This window comes from Lagopus muta, chromosome 3, assembly GCF_023343835.1.
Source record: "Lagopus muta isolate bLagMut1 chromosome 3, bLagMut1 primary, whole genome shotgun sequence".
Taxonomy (NCBI): domain Eukaryota; kingdom Metazoa; phylum Chordata; class Aves; order Galliformes; family Phasianidae; genus Lagopus; species Lagopus muta.
This window is the reverse complement of record NC_064435.1, coordinates 38,584,017-38,603,178: the sequence shown is the minus strand read 5'-3', so window position 1 is coordinate 38,603,178 and position 19,162 is coordinate 38,584,017. Positions and strand designations below refer to the sequence as shown.

The 19,162-nt window shown below is 35.3% G+C and overlaps 1 protein-coding gene across 2 annotated transcripts in view; it reads left to right on the top strand.

Moving 5' to 3' along the window:
* LOC125691128 (lipoxygenase homology domain-containing protein 1-like) overlaps positions 1-19,162 on the top strand; it is a 221,619-nt gene that overhangs the window by 100,235 nt on the left and 102,222 nt on the right. For both annotated transcript variants that reach the window (XM_048940117.1, XM_048940118.1), the window contains 4 exons: positions 1,550-1,704; positions 4,739-4,797; positions 5,133-5,177; positions 8,281-8,444. In XM_048940117.1, coding sequence (XP_048796074.1) covers positions 1,550-1,704; positions 4,739-4,797; positions 5,133-5,177; positions 8,281-8,444 — 423 coding nt within the window. The remainder of the gene's footprint in view (positions 1-1,549; positions 1,705-4,738; positions 4,798-5,132; positions 5,178-8,280; positions 8,445-19,162) is intronic.

Genomic DNA, 19,162 nt, shown 5'->3' with positions numbered 1-19,162 from the left:
CAAGCAATGGGGAAGAAAAATTAAATGAAGAATTCCAAGTGATGAGAAGAGCTGCCTGTGAACATAAAACATTCTATCAAGGTATAGTGAGATACAGGTGGAAACAAATTCCCCATGTTTTTTATACATGGGTCAGAGGGGGCTGTTCAAAGTGCTGCATATTATAGAAGTGAATGGGTAAGGGAGTGGATTGAAAGAGGAGAGGTAGAGCAGGGCCTGGGATATATCATTTTGTGTCAAAGGTAGTTGAATGCTGACTTGAACAATATGTTTTAATCCTTACCACAGGTATTTGCCCAATATCATAGAGAATAAAGAAAACCTTTCCTAAATGCCCACTTCCTGTATGCATCTGCTTTGCTGCAGAACCAGTTAAAATTTTCAGAGCAGCTACAGCTGTAACAGAGGTTTGAAGTGCATTCTGCTCTATACATAGCAGGTTCTTTCAAGTGCTAAATATGCTGATAAATTAACCCCTCTGTTTCTCAGTTGAGCACCCAAACTCATTTGCGTCTTAGATGTTACTGCCAAAAGCTGTGAATGTTTTAACTCTGTAGGTAAAACAAAATATTACACAGATGTGTTTTGTGGAAAAATAGATGCCAGTGTTAGCAGAAAACACCTAGGTACTATAAGTAATTCACTAGGGAAATCAGTTCTGCTTCAGTGGACTCTTTGGTGGTTGCTGTAAATAATGCATAGAGCCATAAAGATAATGAAGATAAAAAGAAGTATTGAAAAGCTGCAGCTCTGCCTTTGTACAATTTGAGGCAGGGATCCTTCAGAAAGTATGACTTGTGATCATATATTACAGATACACAAGGGAGAAGTGAAGCTGCACAGTCTTAATTCTGCCATCTGCCAAGGACTGAGAACTTTACAGATATGAATTTTCTGATGTAGTTCATTCCTTCATTTTGCTTTTACTGAGAAATGTGATTTGGACAGTTGCATTCTGAGAGACAAAGCCATATGCTGCTTATTGTGACAAAAATTCTCAAGCAGAACCTTTCACTTGCTCAGCTTCATGCTCTTATTACAAAAACCTTTGTCAACTGTAAGCACAAGTCTAAGAGATTAATAAGGGTAAAGTGGTATATCAGATTCTAGTTTTGCTGAGCAAAATAGAACGTAAATAGCAGAGATGAGACCAAAAAGAGCAAAGGATGAAAATGACTGTTTAAAATAAGCATTAACAAGGGAAATAATTGCCTGAAGGGGTTCTTACTTCAACAAGAATTGTTGTAAGCTGTGATATACTGAGATAATAGTGCAGAGCTGTGGGTAGCATGCTAGATGATGGATGAAAAATCCCCACAGTTAATTTGGGATTATTATTGCATTCTGATTTTTAGTTGTATTTCTCATTTGGTCTGATATGTAACCAAAAGACATTTACCTTTAGAGTACAACCCCTTTGATACAATTCAACTACCTATAAAACCATTGGGGCATCATAAGAGTCAGATCAGGCTTTTAAATGCTGATACTTCCAGATTGTTTTAATGTTGGCAAATTATCTAGTGCTCTCTTCTCCTCTGTCTCCTAGGTCAATGCTTTTGAAGTGAAAGCTGTATCTCTTGGAAAGCTGCAGAAGGTGCTGTTGCGCTGTGAGGCTAATTCAAAGTCTCAGTATTGGTACTGTGATAAAGTCATTGTCAGAGAAGATGGGAATAACTCAGAATATGTTTTCAATTGTGAAAGGTAGTTTTTACAAGAATTATCTTAAATATAGGATAGATTCCCAAGAGTGTCTATCATTTCAGTAACAATATTTTGCCAATAAGAAATACTAAATATGATTTTTCTTCCAGGAAAAGACAGAATTGGACTAATTTGCAGTTTTATAAAATCCACAAAGTGTGTTGCTTCAGAACAAACTGCTTCAGTTCATAAGATTAAATTATTACAGTGTGATATGGTTACTAGATTATATAATGTACCTCATCATACAAGAATTAGTGCTATAAATGTGGCTTACATTTCAGAATGCATTTTAAACTAAAATGTATTTCTAAATAAGAAAGAAAACAGAATTGAAATTCAGAAGTAGCATTCATTCTCAGCTCAGACTAACATCTGTCCTTGCATGGGTAACACAGCCTAAGAATAATGCATGCCAAGGCACTTTGCTATATTAATTCTGCAATAATTACCCTGCTAGATGTTGATCAGTAAAAATTATTCAGTGGCAGAGAGAGAAAAATTTTAATTCACAGCTTTTCTACAAGGAAGCTCTGCCTCTGAAAAAGGATTAAAATAAAGCATTGGGGGCCCAAATGTAAAGCAGAAATACTGTGCTCTGTTCAAGGAGGAGAGCAGCTTTGTGTTTCAGAAATCTCTCTGATGCATCATACCTGTGCTCAGGTTTTAGCAGAAATGTTATAGATAAGCTGCCATCTAGTAAGACAAAAATTATTTCTTAGGGACTACTTCTTACACAAAGTGGTAAATTTTCAAGTCAAAAATAAGGAACCTGAAAAATTTACAGAATTCCATCAAATAGTTATGTGATTTAAGGTACAAGTTCCTGTGTCCTTCATTCAGGATTTCTTCACACCTGATTATTAGTTGTGATACAGTAATACAGAGAAATACCTTTGTAGCTTTTACAGCAATTTTTATCTGAGAAGTTTCTTTTGGGGAAGTTAGAGAAGAGGGGATTAACAAACATGTAGAGAAAGCAACTGAAAAGCAATAAACTTAATAGGATTGTTTTGAAGTTTACTTTGGGTTTTATTTGTCAGCAAAAGAAGCCTTTAGAAAATAGTGATAATTCCATAGCTCTGTTCTAAGGATTCTATTTCTTTCTTTCTTTCTTTCTTTCTTTCTTTCTTTCTTTCTTTCTTTCTTTCTTTCTTTCTTTCTTTCTTTCTTTCTTTCTTTCTTTCTTTCTTTCTTTCTTTCTTTCTTTCTTCTCTTTCTTTCTTCTTTCTTTCTTTCTTTCTTTCTTTCTTCTTCTTCTTTCTTTCTTCTTCTTCTTTCTTTCTTTCTTCTTTTCTTTCTTTCTCTTCTTTCTTTCTTTCTTTCTTTCTTTCTTTCTTTCTTTCTTTCTTCTCTTTCTTTCTTTCTTTCTTTCTTTCTTTCTTTCTTTCTTTCTTTCTTTCTTTCTTCTTCTTTCTTTCTTCTTTCTTTCTTTCTTTCTTTCTTTCTTCTTTCTTTCTTTCTTTCTTTCTTTCTTCTTTCTTTCTTTCTTTCTTTCTTTCTTTCTTTCTTTCTTTCTCTTCTTTCTTTCTTTCTTTCTTTCTTTCTTTCTTCTTCTTTCTTTCTTTCTTTCTTTCTTTCTTTCTTTCTTTCTTTCTTTCTTTCTTTCTTTCTTTCTTTCTTTCTTTCTTTCTTTCTTTCTTTCTTTCTTTCTTTCTTTCTTTCTTTCTTTCTTTTTTTCTTTTTTTTTCCTGGAGATAAAATTGCTGGAACATTGGCATTGCACTGATTGGCATTGCACTGATCCCTTTCCCTGATGGTTATTATTATTAATATTATTATTATTATTATTATTATCATTATTTGAGTCTGTTCCTGCAGTGGCAGACATCTCTCTGTTCCTGTGTCAGTTTCATGCTGTTTGTTGGTATGAACTTGTCAGGTAGGGGCAGTGAGAAAGAGCAGGAGGAGCATCCAGGGACGGAAGTCTGACACTGTCTAGGGATAGACAAGGCTTCAGAAATTTAGCACTTGTTACAGAGCCACTTCTCAGCAGCTGCTGAAAAGGCAAATTTTGGTTTGCACCTTTGATGCACGTAGACCACCTGATAAACATCAGAACTGCACAGAGACAGAGGGCTGGGTATGGAGAGTAAGGCAAGGGGAGCTTCTGCAGAAGGGATGGATGAGCATGTGCTGAATGGCATTTTGTCTTTGCTTAGGGAAATGAGGAACAATATATACAAGCTTTGTATCTTCTTTATAGTCTACTGAGGCTCTTTTAGCCCTGAGGCTCCAACTTTGGAGTGAATTATACAGCTCTTCTGCATTCTGGGGGCAGCTCTTTTTTCCTTTTGGCCTCTCTACGCTCATTCTCTTCAGCTTATGCTGGATTGTAGAGAGCCTTCATAGGAGACTCAATGATTTTGGTTGTTCTTGGAGAGTCTGTGGGAGTGGACCCAGTAAATAAAACCCAGCAGCCCAGAAGCTTAATGAATGTATTTTTGTTCTGTAGAAATTGAAGGTTTTGTTTGTTTCTTTCTTTGTTTATGAAGCAGGAGGGAACTATAAGAGTTAGTAACATATTCTGAATAGAAAGTTTTCAAAATAATCTAATCAAAATAATAGCCTAGTGTAACACAGCTAAGAGGCCTGCTTAACATTTTCCTTCATCCAGTCTTCAGCTGTTAGGGAGAACAAGGAAGCACAGAATTTGATTCCATCTCTGTTTTTAAGAACGAGCTTTGAACTTAAGAAATGGTGAAATAGATACACACAAATTATAAATGGCACTTAGTCTGGAGAACTGAAATATTTTTCTGCTCCTTTTTAACTATACAAATAATTATGGTTGTGCCACATGAATCTCTTAAAGGACATGGGTATATTTCATTCATACACAGCTCTTACATTTGCAAAAGTACAATTTCAATTGTTGAGTCAAACCCTTAATTCCCACTTTAACATCTATCAAATAAAATACTAACATTTTTATATTTACAGTCATATATATTTGTTATGAAAGTGAGATGCCAGTAATGCAATTATATTGTCTCTGGTTGTTTGTTTGTTTGTTTGTTTTTGCTATTTTCAGGTGGCTTCCTTTTATGTCCCAAGGTGTAATTCATTCAGAAATGGAGCTGTACCCTCAAGGTAAGTTTTCAGTTTTTATTCTATGGAAGTGTGATCAATAAATAAGTTGTACTGAAGAACTTCAGGCTGAATTTATACATCAGATATTAGGGTTAACCATTTTGCTGCTTCTTTTTGGTATTTCTAGAAGAATACAGTTTGTATTTACGTTGCATGATGGGTGTAAGTATTATTTGAGGATGTAGTAAGTGAAGGATTGAGATGGAAAATTATCTCATATTGGCATGAAGATTAGAATCACAAAATGTCCTTTTCATCTTTTCTTTCAAGTCTTTTACTTAATGTTGAAGAATAGACCCTTTACCAACTGCGTTTTTGTTGGGTTTTTTTGGCAGAATTTCAAACAACTCAACAGCTGAAAAGGCAAGAGGCAGCTAATGGTAAATGCTCTAGTCTGGCTTTAATGTAGAGTACTTGTTTCAGAACTAACTGCTTTATGTGTTTCTTGCTGTTTTTATTTATTTTAAAACATTAATTACAGTAGTTTGTTTGAATATTTTGGTAAACTCTGAACTTCATATCTTAATTTAAACAATAAATCACTTTGTTTTTCTTGTCCTTGATATTTTTCTTTCCAATGATGTTAATTTTCTCTCTGTTCTCTTGAAAACTTTTTTTTTTTTTTTTTTTTTTAATTTCTGCTCTTTTATTTAAAACTTGAAAGATAATTTATTTTTTATTCTCCCAGGCTATACATAGGTTTCACTGCTGGCTTTAGATTTTCTGATTTTTAGCGGGGATTTCATATTTGTTAAGCTTGATTTTTCTGTCAACCTGACTTCCTTGCAACCAGTGCAGATTACATTACGAATCTTAATAACACATAACATTTTATCACTTGTGAGAAGTACTGCAGGTTGAATGACAATTTAGAAGCTGTCAGAAGGAATTTTAAATATATTTATTCATAATTTATTATATCAATCAAGATATTTGGAGAGACCAAATAATTTGTTTTAAATAGCATCTCCATGGAAAGTCATTTAACTATAAAGCCTGTTAACAATTACTTTACAAATTGTATTCAAATTCTATTCTTCTTTAAAACCTTTTTCTTTGAAGGAAAAATATCTTTCTCTAGTTCCTTTCCATGCCTCTTTCAGAAGGTGTTCATTTTTAATCTGTTCATCAGTCTTTTTCTTACCTGATTTGCCTGCCTCACTTCTGCAAGGTCCGCACCTACAGGTCTGCCTGTACACAGTTAAATGAGTCTCCTTAGTGCTTCCTTAATTTACAAGTCTCTGATTTGTTTCATTTAAGTTTTACTTCTGTGATGTATGTTAAAATCTGTAACAGGCAAAGACTGCTCTGTAAAACTAATGAAGGATGATAATGAGATTGAATAAAATAAATATTTATTCAATTGGCTTCTCTCCAGTGGAGATGGGCTTGGACTTGCAACAGATATTTTGATCATAGCACTGCCATCCTGACTTACTGAGAAAAATGTGTTTGTCCGGTCCAGAAGACTTGGGCAACTTTGTCATTAATAAAACTTTTCCACTGTCAAAACACACCTGTTTTATAGAAACATTTGTTGCAAATGTCCTCAGTCTGGGTTGGGTAGCCAAAAATGCACCAAATAGTCTTGTATTTGGATGTATGGGGCACTTCCTCAGTTAGGAAACTCCAGAAAGGAGATTGAAGGAGAAAACCGTGAGTACTGGAGGAGTGCGTAATCTGTAATTTTGTTCACTTTTTTTTTCTTGTTTGTTAAATCAAATTATGATTATATGATTTTTATCCTTTTTCCTTTTTCTAATTTATTTTATTTTATTTTTTCCCTAAAACAAAATTGTTTTCCAGGTTGTAGAACTTTCTAGTTATTTCATTGTATTTTTCAATATAAGGAACTTGGAGAGGCTAACAGAATAGAAAAGGCCATTAAAAAATTTGAGGTACAACAAATTAAAAAGTGAACAGGTCCAAAACAATATTCATTTTGTCTCCTTTAAAATTATCATTTATTTCTGAATGAATTTTGAATTTTTCATTGGACTGGAGGAGTAGAGGGTCATATTTTACCCTCTATGCTTCATACATGTTCTTCATAAATGTGTATATTGAGTTGTCCTTATATTCCAGCCACATGTTCCGAAGTCACTTTATTTTTAAGAAATTGATATTATAGTGTTTGAAAACAGTAGAGACTGACTTTTATGGTAAGTGCACTCTTGAAAGGGGCAAGGAGCCTTCTACTTTATGCTCTTTGTTTCTACTTTATGCTCTTTGTTTCTACCTCCTGTACATACAGGTTGTCTACCCTTCTATTTGATGTTGATCTCTTTGTATCCTGGTACTTATATCCTGGTTATTTTGTTAAAACAATAGATCTGTAGAAAAAGTCATGAAGATGTAAATTATCTATAGGCACAGAAGGAATAGAGTTTGTTACATGCAGGAGACTGACAGCTTTCAGTGGAAATTGGATGGTTCATTTCCTTTATGAGTATCTAAAAATTTTCCATCGCTTTTCAGGATGAGGTTTCAGCCAGACCTCAAAAATTTGGAAAACAGATGAAAGTTGATTGCTTCAGATCAATCTTCATGAGGCAAATTGCTAACAGATAATGGGGTTTGCCCAAGATAAATACTTCTGTCAGACAGCAGATTTAATTCATGCAGGTTTTACCTGTTGTCTTTTTATTAATAAAAACTGCAGTGTAGATTGTGGCATTTCTTTGTAAGATGACTGTGTGTTTGTATTTCATTTGTTGTTTGTCTTACACAGTATTAATTCAACTAACCAAGTGGAACTTGTTTCACACAGACAACAGCTGAAATCAAAAGAGGTGTGGAGATCATCCAGCCCCTGCTTTTCAAACACAGAAAAGCTTTTTCCAATAGTGAAAGATTCTATTTAGAAGTAAATTTATATTAAGCTCCTTTCAGATATTTACATAACTTGAGTGCGTCTTCAGGGGGCAAAGAAGCAATTTGCAATATCAGGAAAGCTTTATATTAAATTATTTTTTAGAGTCCTCTAGTTTCAGAATCTCCAAAGAATCTTCAGTTCTCCAAAATCATTTATTTCATGCCAGTCTCAATGTCTTGGCTCAGTCCAAGAAAACAGAGCTCTATATGTGACACGTACATAAAATGAAAAGGAATTGTATGCAGATTATTTTGATAGGCTTTCTTTTTGCATTTCTTGTTTATATATTTTTGTCATAAACCAAATTCCGGAAGACGAGTTTTATTCTGTGGCAGGGGTGCTGCTAGAAATCTTGCCAGTCACTGTGTTTGTATTTCTACTTTTAAAGACTGAGGTAGTTGGCAACGTACTAAGGTTGCACACCTTATCCAAGTTTGAATGATGCAGAATTTATCCAGCTTTCCATTGCTACTCCCAGCCCTGTAACTTTTTAGACATATATTAGTTATAGCTCCTGAGCTAAAATATTACTTTATGTAATCTGAATAACTTGCTAGATATCAGTTACAGTTATAGATGTGTTTTGATTTTACTTTTCCACTTTGCAGAAGGAGACTGGAAGATTACTGTAGTCACTGGGGATTTTGAAGCAGCTGGCACAACAGCAACTGTATGCCTTTACGTTTATGGAGAAAACAAAGTTTCTGGCCCTATTATTTTGGGATCTGGGAAACACCAGCTGTTTAATCCCAACAGTGAAGATATATTTAAGGTACAGTATGGTTTTTACATAGACACTGGAGAATTCAAAACATGCAAAACAGCTCTCCTCAAAACTGGATAATAACGATAACCGAAGGGACTTGAAGCAATATGTATATAAAAGGATCATTTAGCATTTCTAAGAGAGTGGTGGGCTTTTATGATAGTAAGATTTGAATCAGTAAATGTATTCAAAACTGCTTCAAGCGGACACGTATCTCTTAGAATGTTTAATACTTGCATCTGCTTGATGTGCTACTTTTAATAAAACACTTCATTTGCAGAGACAGAAAGTATACTTGCTTGTTCTTTGCACTGAAATAGTAAGATAGTCCTAGTTATTGATTGTATTGTATATCCGCTCTTGGAAGCCTTCAATGCTGTAAATTCCTCCATGAGATTCTTCTGGTTTCTACCCACATACTGTCATGAGAACCTTCTGTTGGATCAGATAAGAAGGAAGGAGAGGATGGATAGGCATTAGAATCAAGTCATAATTGATTGGCTAACTCAAGAGATTTAGAGTATGGATGTCCTACTTCTGAAAGAAAAATTAAAGGGTTGCAACTCTGTGAGAGATGCTTCAGAAATGTGAAATTTTCTAGGGATTTTCTAATTTCCTAATAGTTCCTCCAGTTCCAGCATTTCCTTATGACCCTGTCTCCTGCATTTGTTAAATCTGTAATATGTTATTTAGATTGAAATAATGTATGCGTAATAAACAGACAGAGATTCACTGACAGATGTGACACTAATGTTTTCAGATCTTTTTTATTTTTGTTTGTGAGTTTGAAGTGTAAATATGTAAGTTCTGGCAGAGGGTGACCTCTCCCTTACGTTTATTTAAGTTGTTGATGACTTGGTTAAAGTTTCCAGGTAACAATGGGTTAAGAATATCTGATATCAAAACAGGGAAGCGTAATTAGTGTACATCTGCCCTTCTGAGTAATATTGCAGTCAGAGGCTTTTCTTATGAAACCTATCTTCCAATATATGACTTCTTGGAAGTATTTGGTATGATGAAGCACATGCCAAATACATTTGAGAAACTATCTGTCTTTCATTATCATTCTGCAGAAGATTAGGGAGACAGTTAGCAGTGAGTGGGGAGAAACCAAACACATGACATCTAATGCCAGGAAGAGGCACAGCAGGTGCTTGAACTCTCCTTCTCCTGGATCTTGTGTCTACATCACAGTTATTTCTCAGTGTAGGGATTTCTGTCTGAGAGAAGGAAAACCACTGCTTATTGTGAAGCAAGTGCCTGCCTTTCTGACATTACCCTCAAAGCACCCACTGGAGCAGATATATTTTTAGCCCTAGTGAGGAGATGATCCTATACGTTTCACATTCACGTTAGAAATGAGCTTCACATAAGATACTGTCACAGTATTTGTGGAGATGACATCTCTCCTGTTTCTGTTTCCATCATAACTCCTCCCTCCTCCTGCAGAAAGGCTGAGCAGAGAGGATAGTAAAAAAATATTTCTGCTTGATGCTCCATGCCTTCTGCTGCTTCACTGATTTGCTGCTCCGAATGCAGTTCTAGATAGCAGACAAAACTTCACTGGAAAAATCTTAATAAATAATCAATAATAGCAGTTGCACAGGAAGAACAGTTAACAACACAGCAATTGGAATTCCTAGAAGTAAGTCATGAATATGCAATAATCTAAAAAATCATGAGAAAAGAATTGTTAAAATTTGAGTAAATCCAAGTGTGTTCCTCTATATACTACTGAGATTGTGTTACTCATCTAGAACCTGATTTTCATGTTGCTTGCATTACTGTGTAAATAAAATGTAACTTGATTAGGTTTGCTTACCTCTGATTGCTGTTTAAGTTATCCTAAAAACTGCTTCACCTTCAGTGTAATATATATATATATCATATATAGTATTCATATGTATATATATATATATATATATATATAAAAAACACTATCACCTGTAGAGATTCCTGTATGATTGTAGCACGCAACCTTTGCTGAAGGTAATTTAAATGGGGAGGGTTCTTGTTTCCAATCGGAGCCCTAGATTCTAGGTTCCCTCAAGATAGTTCCATGTAAACTGCCCTATATTTGTTCTTGTGGCTTAGGGATTTTCCAAACAGATGGGAAAGTCACAGATGAGCAATATGGAGTGGGGAAAGAAAAGGAATTTAAATTTGATGGGTTTTCCCTTCTGCTCAATAGCTGTTCCTGCATGTTGAAAGAATCTACTTCTAAGCTAAGGTTTTCTGCTTCTGTTACTTTTGAGGCATAATTTTTAGGGAATAATTTTTCTGTTGAGAGTCATTTCTCTTCCAACAGAGGGACATCAATCTACTATAAGTTGCAGCATCCATCAGAACTGTGTTTCCAGTGTGTTTTTCAGTATTTCAAAAATACTGATTTTGGCAGTATGTTAAGTTGCTCTGGTCACTGAAGCTTTAATTATACTGTAAATTACATTTTCCAGAGCTGTGCATTCTGCGTCATCATTCTTTGAAGCATGGTGAATTATCTTTTATGATTACACACTCAGTTTGATAAAGAAATATTTTTTCCATGTTTTAAGTTTAATGTGTGGTTATGCCACACATTCCCATCTTTGTCCCAAAGAGAACTAAGCAGAAGCTTGTAAGCCCATTATCTTCCAAAAAGTCAGCTTGCAGCGTCTCAATTTTTATTACTTCCATAGAGAAGAATTCCTTACCTTTGGGTACAAGTTCAGCACTTCTAGTAAAAATGATGTCAGTAAAAACATGGCTGGTTCAGTACCTTTGCTTTCAAACTAGTGTATGCTAGCCTTGCTGAGAGTGGCAGGACTTTGGTCCTCCTTAACAAGGATCTTCCCGTGCTTTGGTATGAGCCATTTACTTTGCTATCTTCTTTGCTATCTCTTTAGAGCAGTGGTGGTCCTGTTCTTACTAACAAATTCCCAAATTTGTCTTAAATGACACTGTAATAAGCTATTGAGAGAGCTGGGTTTTTCCAAAGAAATCTTTAAAATCTTCACTTTGTTATAATTTACAGTCAGTGGCTATCTTTTAAAACACTGAACAACCATTTTCCTTAAGTTTGTGACATGCATGATACTGCAGGAGGATTGGACATAGAAATCTATCACAGGAATGGATTGTACTGCATGAGTATACTTCTGTAGGCTATGAAGCTGCCTCATTGACAGTTAAAAATAGTTAGTTTCTTCATTTTTTTAATGAGCTACCCTTTCAACACGGACATAGTTTATTTACTCTGTTAGAGAAAAAATGACAGAGAATAATATAGGTAGATGAAAAGCAGGACTCATACTAATACTTGCAGAGACACCCTACTCATTAAATTTAATAAATACAGTGTTCCTGTGTTGAGGTTGCTACAAGTATTATTACCAGTCACATGTGCCTTATTCATAACAAATTGTTCTTTTCAAGATACTTATACTGCATAGCATCACACAATGTTTTTCCTTTTGGTTTCCTCCAGTTTTGATTAAAAATTATTACTTGTTTTAAACAGCCTGTACAGTAATAACCAACATTCCTTCCTTTAGAATCAGCCTTACAGTTTGCAAGGATCTGATGTTCCAGTGCATGTCTTTCATTCATTCCTGTACCCTAAGCCTTATTCACTGTTTCATCAATCAGAAGGGAGATGTCTAAAGTAAAATAAGAAGCACAGAGAAAACCAAATATTATAAAATAGGTTGAAGCAAATCCATTTTCATGCTTTTCTTCCTGTTTTTGAAATTAAAGAGACTGCAAAGAGCTCAGTGAGAATTGTTCTCAAATGGGAAGATAGTAAAAGTGACTGCAGGCACTAATATGGCTATTTGGTCTCTTAACCATGGGGCTGCCAGTGCCTAGAATTTAGGCATAGCTTGCATGCTGCTCTGGCCATCATTTGGTCCCAAAGCAGTTGAATAAAACTTGAAGAAACCCAGGTTTCAGTAAGATATGCTTGAGGCACATAAAAGAGACATATTATTGGCTTTAATTCCACTTGGAACTATTCATCTCTCTACTAAATCTATATGATAACATGATCCTTGTTCCTTACTGAGATAAAAGGGAGAAGTATCTCTATCAGCTACATGCTGCGTACAAAGCAAAATTTATCTGGTTCCAAGAAAACAACAAAGAAGGATTTTAAAGAGCTCACAGACAACATAGGAGAAAAACAAAATTCAACTCATCTTCAGGAAATGAAAGTGAGTTAACATGATGTTGCTTCCTCATTAATTCTGCAGTAAGGGGTACTACCATATGGTGTGTGTGTGTGTGTATATATATATACACACACACCATATATAATATATAGTACCCCTTACTATATATATACTTGTGTATATATATATATATATACACACTCCCTCTCTCTCTAGGAATATATATTATCCCCTTTTGAGGTGTTTTTGTGAGAGAACTTTGTCATGTTAGTCAATTTCAGGTTAAATCTTTCATCCATATATCTATAAAATTTCCTTTTTGTGCCTCTGGACAGCAGAAGATGAAAACATATCAAAAAACCCTGTGTTTTGAGTGTCTTCTCTCTCTCTCATGTTACACTGCCTACTTAGCTTCCCTTGTCGGCTTCAGGCAGTTGTATATGAGATTTTGTGACATTGTTGTCCTTTGCTAAGGGTCTCCCTGTTAAGATCTCCTCCCGTTTTCCCTGGTCAGTTTTAACTTTACTCATCCATGTTTCTGCCTTTCTTTCCCATGAGCTATTTTCTAGTCTATTCAAATTTTTATGTCTCCTATTATCTCTGTATCTGAACATTTTTCAGGCATGAATATAGGACTAATATTCATGCGTACTCTTACAAATATTTTTTTTGTTTGAACTTGGCATGACTTTATAGAAGAGGATATACACTTTTAAAAGTGCAGCACTTACGCTAGACAAAGTGAGATCAATGTATCTTGCATTAGAACAAAATAAGGTAAAGTTTATGATGGCCTATGCTTGATATGACTAGTTCCTTGACAGCCTTTTCATTATTTTGTCTCCTCTGAAAATGAATAATGCCGTGCATTATAGGGATTTTTCAGTACTAGGGTTGTCACATCTGGTTCTAACCTTGGAGGTAATGATGTCAGTCAGGTGATGACCACTGCACTGAGTACTGCTGAATTGCAGAGTAAAGGTTAAGAAGTCCAACAGTTCAAGGGAGGATTAGCTGGAGTAGTATTTTGTTTCAATTTTTAATATTTCACAAGATGGAGATATTTCTACAAGCTGTCTGGATAATCTGTTCCAGTATTTGACCACTTGTACATTTTTTTCACCATATGTTTAAGGTAAATTTTATTGTATCTCTACATTTAAATTGTCATTTCAACTTGTGCCCATTGCCTCTTGTCCTGATTATGACTGAGAAGATCTTGGCTCTGTCCTCTTTGTAATTTCCTTTCTGGTATTTAAAGTATCTAAAGAGGAGCTAAAAGAAAGAAGGATACAGACTCTTTATCAGAATTTGTAGTGATAGGACAAAGGGAAATGGTTTCAAACTAAAAGAGGGTAGATTTAGGTTGGATATAAGGAAAAAGTCTTTTACAGTGAGGGTAGTTAGACACTGGAACGGGTTGCCCAGAGATGTGGTGGAAGCCCTGTCCCTGGTGACTTTCAAGGCCAGGCTGGATCAGGCTCTTAGCAACCTGGTGTAGCTGTAAGTGTCCTTGTTCGTATTAGGGGAGTTGGACCAGGAGATCTTTAAAGGTCCCTTCCAGCTTTAAGGATTCTGTTCTATGATTTATAGACATTGATGAGAGCACTCTGAGCCTTCTCTTCTCCAGGCGGAACAGCCCCAGCCTTCCTCATAGAAGAGATGCTTCAGTCCCTTTGACATCTTCATGTCCTTTCACTGGATTCTTCAGTTGTAGTGTGAGGCCCAGAATTGGATGTAGCACTCAGATTTGTGTCGACAGGGATAAGTAGACGGGAAGGACCACCTAATTTGTCCTGCTAGCTATGCTCTTCCTTCTGAGCAGGAGGCTGTTGGCCTTCTTTACAACAGGATTAAAAAATCCTTTACTCTCTAGGAATGGAATGCAGAAAGCTCAAGTTCGACGTGCTCACAGTAACCTATAGTGTTGAGTGGATACTGCATCCATCTGTTAAAGGTAATATTCAGATCTGAGTGATAAATATTGCTGTAAATCCATCAAGGAATGACACATATATTGCTGAGGTCAGTTCATGGTCTATCTGGTTGTTACAGAATCAACAGTCAGAAGGAGAGTAAATGAGAAATCCAGTCCTAGTCTGAGGTTTTGGATTGAAGTGACTACTCTGGTGTATGTAGCTTTTATTAAATGAATGCGAATGCATCTTCGACTGTTAGAAGCACTGTTTTGTGCACATCACTGTTCTTTCTTCAGCTGCATCACCTCTTCATGCATAAGGTGCTCTTGTCTAACCACATCATCGTTCTTTTGGCATGAACCTTCATAGTGAAGGCTAAGTAGAGCTTGAGTTTATTTACATGGCGAGACCTTGCTTGAGCTTTTTTACAGACAATGCTGGGTTATATTTCAGTTCACACCATTTGATAAGCAATGTATTGATTCTCATTTTGGAAAGCTTCACATCCAGTAAAACATACTTGGACTAACCTGGAAAAGTGCCATCCTCTCAGAGAAACCTCAGCTATGTAAATAGCTACATTCTCCTAATGAGGGGATTTTGTGCTTGTTTTGAAGAACTGACACCTTGATGTTGTAAATGCATGGAGCAGGCATAACTAACAACACTGACAAAGAAAAGATTTTTTTTCCACAGCTTTAATGTAATTATTTAGTCCTACTCCTTAGATGTCAATACACACTTTTATTTTTTTTTTAGTAAGACCATTACATTTGTATTCAGGTAGCAGTGACGTATTCTGATTCTCGAGTTCATTGACAAGTTCAATGACCATGATTCTTGAATAGGCTAAATTCAGACAGCCAGAAATTTCAAAAACCATGCATCGAGCATGGGTACCTTGTTGGTAGATCAGTTATGATATTTTTGGAAACACCAGCTGCATCCTCGCAGAGTAAAAATGTTTCCTACTTTCTAAGATTTCTCTCTTATATACAGATGATGTAGGAGTTACACAAAAAAGTCAATGATTTCTCTTTATTTTAGGAATCCAAATGCTGCACATGACTTTTCAGAAATTCTGTTAATGAGATTGCCTTACATGAAATTATTAATTGTCTGTCAAGCATAGCCTTTAGCAATTGTGTTAGACATTGGGATTTTGGTGTTGCTGCTCCTAAAGTACTGATTTATCCAAATCATTTTCATACTAGCCTGAGTTTATTTTAAAGAGTTTGCAGAATACAGTCTGCACAACAGTAATACAGTGACTTTTCTCCTACCATGTAAAAGAGAAATAAAGTCATTACATATATTCTTTCTGCCATTACACTGAAGTTTCTTTCCACTCAATGTTCTCTTGTTAAGATATCACTTCGCATTTCACTTAGATAAACATCTCAAGTACTTGAAAATAGGTCATACTGACTTCACTCAAAATATCATACTCATTCTAGAGGCTGAAAAAATCTGTTTGCTTAGCTAATTTATAAGCAAACTCTAGTTTTTGCATCCTCTCTAGAATGAACTTCCTAGTAAATCTAGATTTTCATTTGTGCTTAAGGGCAAACTATAAAACGAGCTTTGTTCAGCCTCAATTTCAAAATGTAAGGCTGAGTTTTCTAAGGCACATTTAAAAAAAATAAATGAAAGTTAATATTTCCTTTAGAAAGAAGAGAGTTTTCTCCTTAAGCTTGTACAAAAAATAAGTAACATTAATGAGCAAAGGATGCAATTGTATTGATTAGCAGTGTAAATTTGACTAACTCCACGTAAACACTTAGTATATGGGTGTGACTTATCTACCTTTATTTAAAAAAGAGATACTTTTAAATATGGTCTGCAGTTTTCTCAATATCGTGTGGTATTGATACTATGAAAAATAAGTGTGATAGTGATGGATAGGGTAATCTTTTTATGGTGAAGAAAAGTCCTACAAAAAGAGTAGAATTACTGCTATCGCTGTATTCACAAAGATATTATTATGGATATTAAGTGATGGAATGAAAGATATTTATGAGATTGAACTGTTCATTTCCTTTAGTGCTCATCACAGAATTTAGCACAAATCAGTTAATACAGCAGGAGGGGTTTCACAGTCAGTCGACAAGTGAACTGTAAAAGATGTCATCCCTGGAGGAGCTCAAAGCCAGGTTGGATGGGATAGGACTGGCAGGGGGTTGGACATAGATGATATTTTATGTCCCTTCGACCCAAGCCATTCTTTGATTTTATGATTTAGTCAATATTGGAAATAAAGGAACAACCTCTATGATATAGTATTTGTTTTGGAAGAAGAGTAACTTTACCATGTTATAAGAGTATTTCAGTCTGCAGTTCACTGCAAGAACAAAATTGACGTACATATAATACTGTCCCAGGTAGTAAAAGGTAACTTGAAAGTAAGTCAGGAAAGTAAGTAAGTCTATCTTACCCCAAGATAATTTGTTCCCACTCTCAAATTTACAACAAAAGCTGAAAACGTTATTGACATCCTTGCCTTAATTTCCACCCAAGAATTAGCATGATTTCTTTTGGCCTGAGATCGCCCTTAATCAGTCAGAAACAGAAATATTAAACATATTTTCAGTTAGACAGTGTACTATATTTTAAATTAATTTGAAGAGAGCATTCATTCACAATATGTGTCCTTATCTGTAATGGTTCTATGTCCTCCACAAGTTATAATTCCGAAAATCTTATAATTTGAGAATTTAAGAGAAAAAGATGCCTCATTCTTTTCCTTCCTGTAATCAAAAGCAAACACATATTTGGCTTGGCATTTTGGATGAATTTGCACTTAGCACATCGTCATAACTTCATTAATATTGTTACACTGTGTCCTCTTTCAGAGCAAGAATGCTACGGAGGGATAGGAATTACAGAAAAGATGCAAGCACAGGAATATTTAGAGATGTTAAACAGGAAGCCAGTTTTTCTGTAAACTCTATCAGTTTTGGTGGATTATTGTGTCAATTATCCAGTAAAAGGAAGTCCTTGCATAGTGATGAATGTTGTTTTGCTTTTCCATCTCTTTATATTTCAAATTATCAGTTTTTTTCCTTTGGTCAATTGACACATCTTTTGTGAGCTTTCTTCTCTCCTGTTGTATCTGTGGTTTGTCAAACATCTACCACAACCCATCTTAGATTTCTCTCCCCCCCCCCCCCCAAAAAAAAGTTTGTTTGTTAGCATAATAGGCTAAATAAAGTTAATATAATTGAGGAAGATATGGCTTTATGGCTTCAATTCTCAGCTGACCCACACAATGCCCAATAAATATATATGCAAGATTTTTTTCATCACTGATGTTTCAGTTTGTTTCATACCTAAATGAGTGATTAGATGCTTCAGAAGGCAAAAGAGGCCATTTCAGAGTCACTGTAAGAACTCTCTATGCAGAGATGCCTCTGACACTCCTCTTTCAGCAAGGGCTGTGCCAAAATTTCATCGTGAGCATGAGGTTTCAATTTTTCTTTTACTGAATTGCCCTATAAAACATCAAATAACAGTCAATGCCTCGGTATCATGGGAATATCACTTCTGGTTTTTACCAATACTACATTTCATTCAATTTTCATTAAAGCAGAAAAGTTCTAATATACTGTTGCAAAGCAACCTTAGTAATCACTTCCCCACTACAGGGGTCTCTGTTTTATGGCTATATGAGAGGGTTATTGTGGGAAAGTAGCCTACATCTGGGTTACATTTATGTTTAGTTTCAGAGAGTCTTCACCTGGTCTTATAACTTTGCTGTCTTAGAAGCATGTTTTTAATGTGTGTGTTTTCATTACAACAGTTACAATCATATGATCAGTTGTCACTTCTTTAACATACTTTTTTACTATAGGAAGACCTGCTACTTTATTCATAAGCATGACTCTATACTCATACTTCATAAGTATGACTTTATACCATCAGCACAGTTGTCTTGATGCTATCATACAAGCCTGAATTGTGCCAGGTTTGTTTCAGGGAAACAAGGAAATGTTGATCATCTAGGAATACAAGATTCTCTTTCATGATGATTCTCATGGGCAAGAAATGTCAGAGTAACATCTCTCTGTATCACTGCACAGGAAAACTTTTCAACAAGAGTGAATGAAATATGTCTCTATTGTCCCAGTGTTCCCCAGCTCCACAGAGCTGAACCATATGAACCAAAGAGAAGACACTGACTTACAGTGTTGCTTTACAAAAACCATCAGAGGAAATTCTCATTCTCAGTCAGACATTAATATTGCCTCCCAGAAGTGAGCCAGAGGACTTTCAAACACAAAACTTACTTCATCATTTTCGATTATTTTCATTATTGGGGCAATGCTAGTGTTTGTTATCTGCTTGTCCATCTGTGCTCTTCCTTTACCCACACTCTTCCCCGATGTTTTTAATGTCAAACAGTAGTAAATAAGTGAAATAAATATTCTTAAAGTTTTTTTTTTTTTAATTTTTATTTTCCCCTTCTGTGATTATTTTCCCCTTTCCATGAGCTTTCAAAAACATCAATGAAATGAAAGCAGTTAACCTTACTTTTGTGCTTAGGTGCCTGCCATCAGCACTGCTCAAAAAAATTTCTGCAGACCAACAGAAAGTAGTTCTTATTTCAGGGCTGCAGTGTTCAATGTGACATAGCCATGTTTTATTGTTCAAATTTGCT